This window comes from Alnus glutinosa, chromosome 9 (genome assembly GCF_958979055.1).
Source record: "Alnus glutinosa chromosome 9, dhAlnGlut1.1, whole genome shotgun sequence".
In the NCBI taxonomy this organism is placed as follows: Eukaryota; Viridiplantae; Streptophyta; class Magnoliopsida; order Fagales; family Betulaceae; genus Alnus; species Alnus glutinosa.
This window is the reverse complement of record NC_084894.1, coordinates 22,811,289-22,815,343: the sequence shown is the minus strand read 5'-3', so window position 1 is coordinate 22,815,343 and position 4,055 is coordinate 22,811,289. Positions and strand designations below refer to the sequence as shown.

Below are 4,055 nucleotides of genomic sequence, written 5' to 3'. Positions count from 1 at the left end.
TATCATGAAAACTTTTCATTCTCGGTGTCCAAAAAAACATATTCAGTAGCAATATGAATTTGTTATGCTATTCAATTAAATGCTAATCACACACACATGTATACATATATTCACGTTCACAGGCCGGCCATGATGTTACTTGGACTATTACAAGTAAATGCTCCTCACAACTGAAGATTAAGAGCAACGCAAGGAAGCCAGACAATCAAGAAGGGCTGGCAGAGAACGTATGTGCTAGTTCTACTTTTCTTCTAAAGCTAGAAACTCCTTCACATTTTCTAGAATGCCCTTATCATATGGATTTCTAAATCTCACCTTACTAAAGCTTTGCCCTAGACAGATAAAAGATTGAATATTATTCCACGTATCAATATTGGTTATGGATATTTAGAGCAAGAATAGATCTTTCACATATATTTACCTGGTTGCGACTCAATAACATGTTGGAACTCGGGATACTTTTTCCAGTTTATCTGAGAAAAAAAGAAAAGACAAACTGCTTAAAATCACCTATTTTGCAGATTGAACAAAGAGAAGACTCATGCACTTTCTAGAGAGAGAGAGAGATGCTACAGAAGTGTTCTGACTGTAGGTCCATGATCCTACTCTCTTAAAACTATTGACCTTTATGACTAATCTTAGTTCAATAGAGTGAAAAGAATACTCACCCCCCCCCCCCCCCCCCCCCCCCCAACACAAAGACACATCTTACTCTCTTTTCTTCTTCTTCTTTTTTCCCTTTGAATCATGTTTCATTTAGGAACTTACCCATTCATCAGTTCTGATGTTGAAACATATACAATATATGTGCCATGACATAAACACCACCTACAAGTACACAAGTAGATCCTATTATATGCCCAAACAAATTACCTTCTCATCACTAAATCTTTCAGAAAAGAACAAATTGGCAAAAACAATACAAACCTGCCACATCAATTGGAGAATAGAGAACAGCATTGTGCTAATAGCCAGATTTCCAGACAGACTAGTCTACACAAATTAGTACAAAAATAAAATAAATAAATAACATAAAGTAAAGAATGACAAAACTTTTGAGTAAAATGGACAGTTAGTAACAAAGTAGCACTCTATAAACAAAACCTCTAGTGCAATGACCTACCTCCAACGTAGTTCTATCTATGATCTGGGACTTTGCAGCAACTGAAAAAAGTACCAAAGTACGTAAATGAATAAAATAAAATCGAACAATAAAAAGCACTCCCAAAGCAAAAGAGGTGAAACAAGGAAAATTGAAGCTGGTTTCTAACTTTTGATCCATATTATGTCATTATGCAAGGTGTACTCTTTGGGGGGCTCCTGATGCCACAAGTATTAACTAAAATGAGTGACATTCATATGATACATTTGCATAGATTCGTTTGTGTCCTATGATACTCAATGACAGTAATTAAACAAAAAATATCAGGTATGGCCAACCATAAGCTTACACTGGGATGAGCATACTACGTAAGAAGCTTCAGTAGCAAGAAATCCAGCTAGAAGAACCATGAAGAGGGCATGATTATTTTGGCCTGCATAGAAACTACATGAACATCATTGTCGACACAGGTACACAGTCACATTCGGTGTAAAGAAGTTGAAGGACAACTTACAAAAAAGAACAGCATAAGGGGATTTTAAGAAGTTTATAGTGAATTCAACAAGGAAAACACTGTCAGACATATATTCATTACCTATACAGTTCCCAAAAGCAGGGCAATGGTGATCAAATCCCTCTATGTATGCCTTGCAGCTTCTACAATATTTTATCCTCCTGCCCAAAGTAGAACCCTGCAATTGAAAACAATAAAGGAGACACAATCATATTGCAGAGAACCACAAAGCAAGAAGCAATTGGAACGATTAGAAAGAAAAAAAGAAAGTAACTCATATGATAACAGAGTTGTGGTGTTCTCTATCATTGAAAAGAAAAAATGAAACAAAGATGATTACCTTGGTCAGGGATTCATGACACAAGCCACTTGCTGAGGTTTCCACTACCTGCACAATTGAATGTGGAAGGTCATTATGCCTGCGGCATTATATCGTTAATTAACTGAATACAATTTTCCAACCTCATTATGGGCTTCAACTTCAGCATCTAAACTTTCGACAAGTTCATTTGCACAGGAAGACCCACATGTTACTAAACCAGGATTGCTTGCAATGATACTGCCATGAAAAACATGCTATTTAGAGCAACACGTAAATACCAACAGAGCATGGCATAACAAACTACAAATCTTCCTCCTTTTTTTTCTATGAGTGGATTCGTAAGGAGATTTTTGAAAGTGATAATATAAATAAAGACCAACCTACACAGACCAATGATGAGCATGGTAACCTCTCCACTAAACACAATATCCATTACCAATGATACAGCTGCAAAGCAGGCAACAGAGTCAGCACTCAATTTTAGAAGAGTCAGCTAGAGAGTATATTACAAGATCTCTGTTTCATGATGAGATATAGCTATTTCATATACCCATAACCAAAGCAAGTTCTTTTGGTGCTAAGCATTTTCAACAATCAAACAAGTTGAAGCACAACCAATCCCTACAGATAGAACCAAACTGTTCGAATAATTGTTAAGTGATTAAATTTACCATTTTCTGTTAGTTTAGATTTTTGGGACCGACTCCACTATACCACTCTCCCATTAAAATGTTAAAATTCAAAGTATTGGGTTTCACCCATCAAAAAGCCGACAGAGTGTGATTAAAATTCATTATTTTCTACCAGCTAAAACTTTTGGACGAATAGCAATTTATTATGATAGGAAAATATGTAATCATGAGTTCAAACATGTGTTAAGATCCACTGAGGGGGAGTCAGAGCCCCACGTGAAGTGGTGTTATTTATCACAAACAATCTGAAAATACCCAAAAAGATATACATGCAAATTCTTTACAGACTAAGAAGAACGTCACGTTTCATACTTCAATCAAGTTATTTTTTTGGGGCTTGAATAGGAAAGTTCTTGAAGGTAATGAAAAAAAAAAACACAAGCACCTCGTCGAATGACAGCGAAGTAAAGAGCCCAAACGAACAGCACATTGAAGAAAACAAAAGCCGGAGCCGACGCATGGACTCCAAGAAGCCGCCTACACCATCTCCCCAAAACCACAAACACCAGCAATACCAGAGCTATGAAAAAGAAACAACCCCTAAAAGTTTCAAAACAAATCATCTTTACACACAGACACATGTATATAGTACATGAACCAGAGAGAGAGAGAACCTGAGAGTGCGACTTGGATGAGAAGTGGGGAGGCAGAGAAGAAGCGAGGGATCAAAGAGAGAGCAAATTGAGAGAGCAAAACGGAGATACAGGAGACCGTACACCGACCAATCAGCTTCCCCCGAGCTAACGGCTTTCTCTGATAGGGTAATTCTACCATTTCCCCAGAAACTCATTCACACCTTTGGACGATTCTTGGGCATGTAGACGATGCCTTAGAAGAAGACTGTACGGATGTGACAGCAAAGAAGTCATTCAGCCTTAGCTTGTTATAACGAAGATGAAAGTTGTCGACTTAATAGCCGAAATAGCCAAAGAGCCAGATTCATATTGAAGTCCACTACCGCATTGGGCCCGGACATTGTCTTGCTGCCACGTGAGAATTGAACCAAAGGGAATAAATAATATGGTTAAATAGCTCATATAATTGTGGTTAAGTCATAAATCGAATCGTCGTTTTGGTTTTAAAAAAAAGCGTCACAAGTGATCCATGAAAAAACACAATTAGTACTTCTGTCGGTCTTTCGTTCATTTTTTTAACAGACCATGTCACCCACATTAAAATGTTGACACTTGTTCATTTTTTCACGTATTTCGTCTAGCTCAAATGAGACACCCACATGGCACATGTATCACAAGTAATACTTAGGATTTCAGTAACACATGGGATAAAAGAAATTATTTAAAAAATATCTCAACCTTATTATAAAAAATAAATAAATAAATAAAAGGGTAATGGGGTTGGCCAAACCCACCCCCCACATGTTAAATACTTCTAAGTTTTCATTAATAATTATGTCACTTTAAATTA

General features: G+C 36.9%; 1 protein-coding gene across 3 annotated transcripts; it reads right to left on the bottom strand.

The window, feature by feature from the left end:
• LOC133877805 (uncharacterized) lies at positions 1-3,542 on the bottom strand. 3 transcript variants are annotated; one of them, XM_062316221.1, is made up of 12 exons: positions 3,245-3,538; positions 3,016-3,150; positions 2,319-2,385; positions 2,079-2,175; positions 1,957-2,004; positions 1,698-1,794; positions 1,452-1,535; positions 1,124-1,164; positions 928-993; positions 769-828; positions 422-473; positions 1-332 (listed from the first exon to the last, which is right to left on the bottom strand). In XM_062316221.1, exons 1-12 carry the CDS (start codon positions 3,402-3,404, stop codon positions 241-243), a joined length of 999 nt encoding a protein of 332 aa, XP_062172205.1. In that variant the 5' UTR covers positions 3,405-3,538; the 3' UTR covers positions 1-240. The 3 variants fall into 3 exon arrangements, with proteins under 3 accessions (XP_062172205.1, XP_062172207.1, XP_062172206.1); XM_062316223.1 differs by lacking the exon at positions 3,016-3,150 and having other exon boundaries at positions 3,245-3,542; XM_062316222.1 differs by lacking the exon at positions 769-828 and having other exon boundaries at positions 3,245-3,540.
• Between the last annotated feature and the right edge of the window lie 513 nt (positions 3,543-4,055).

Bases quoted from the DNA above. Each gene is read 5' to 3' on its own strand.
- LOC133877805 (XM_062316221.1), bottom strand. From the start codon at position 3,404: ATGGTAGAATTACCCTATCAGAGAAAGCCGTTAGCTCGGGGGAAGCTG. The intron at 3,151-3,244 runs GTTCTCTCTCTC...TCTTTTTCATAG, and splicing joins CATCCAAGTCGCACTCTCAG to CTCTGGTATTGCTGGTGTTT. The intron at 474-768 runs GTAAGTTCCTAA...TTTTTTTCTCAG, and splicing joins ACATCAGAACTGATGAATGG to ATAAACTGGAAAAAGTATCC.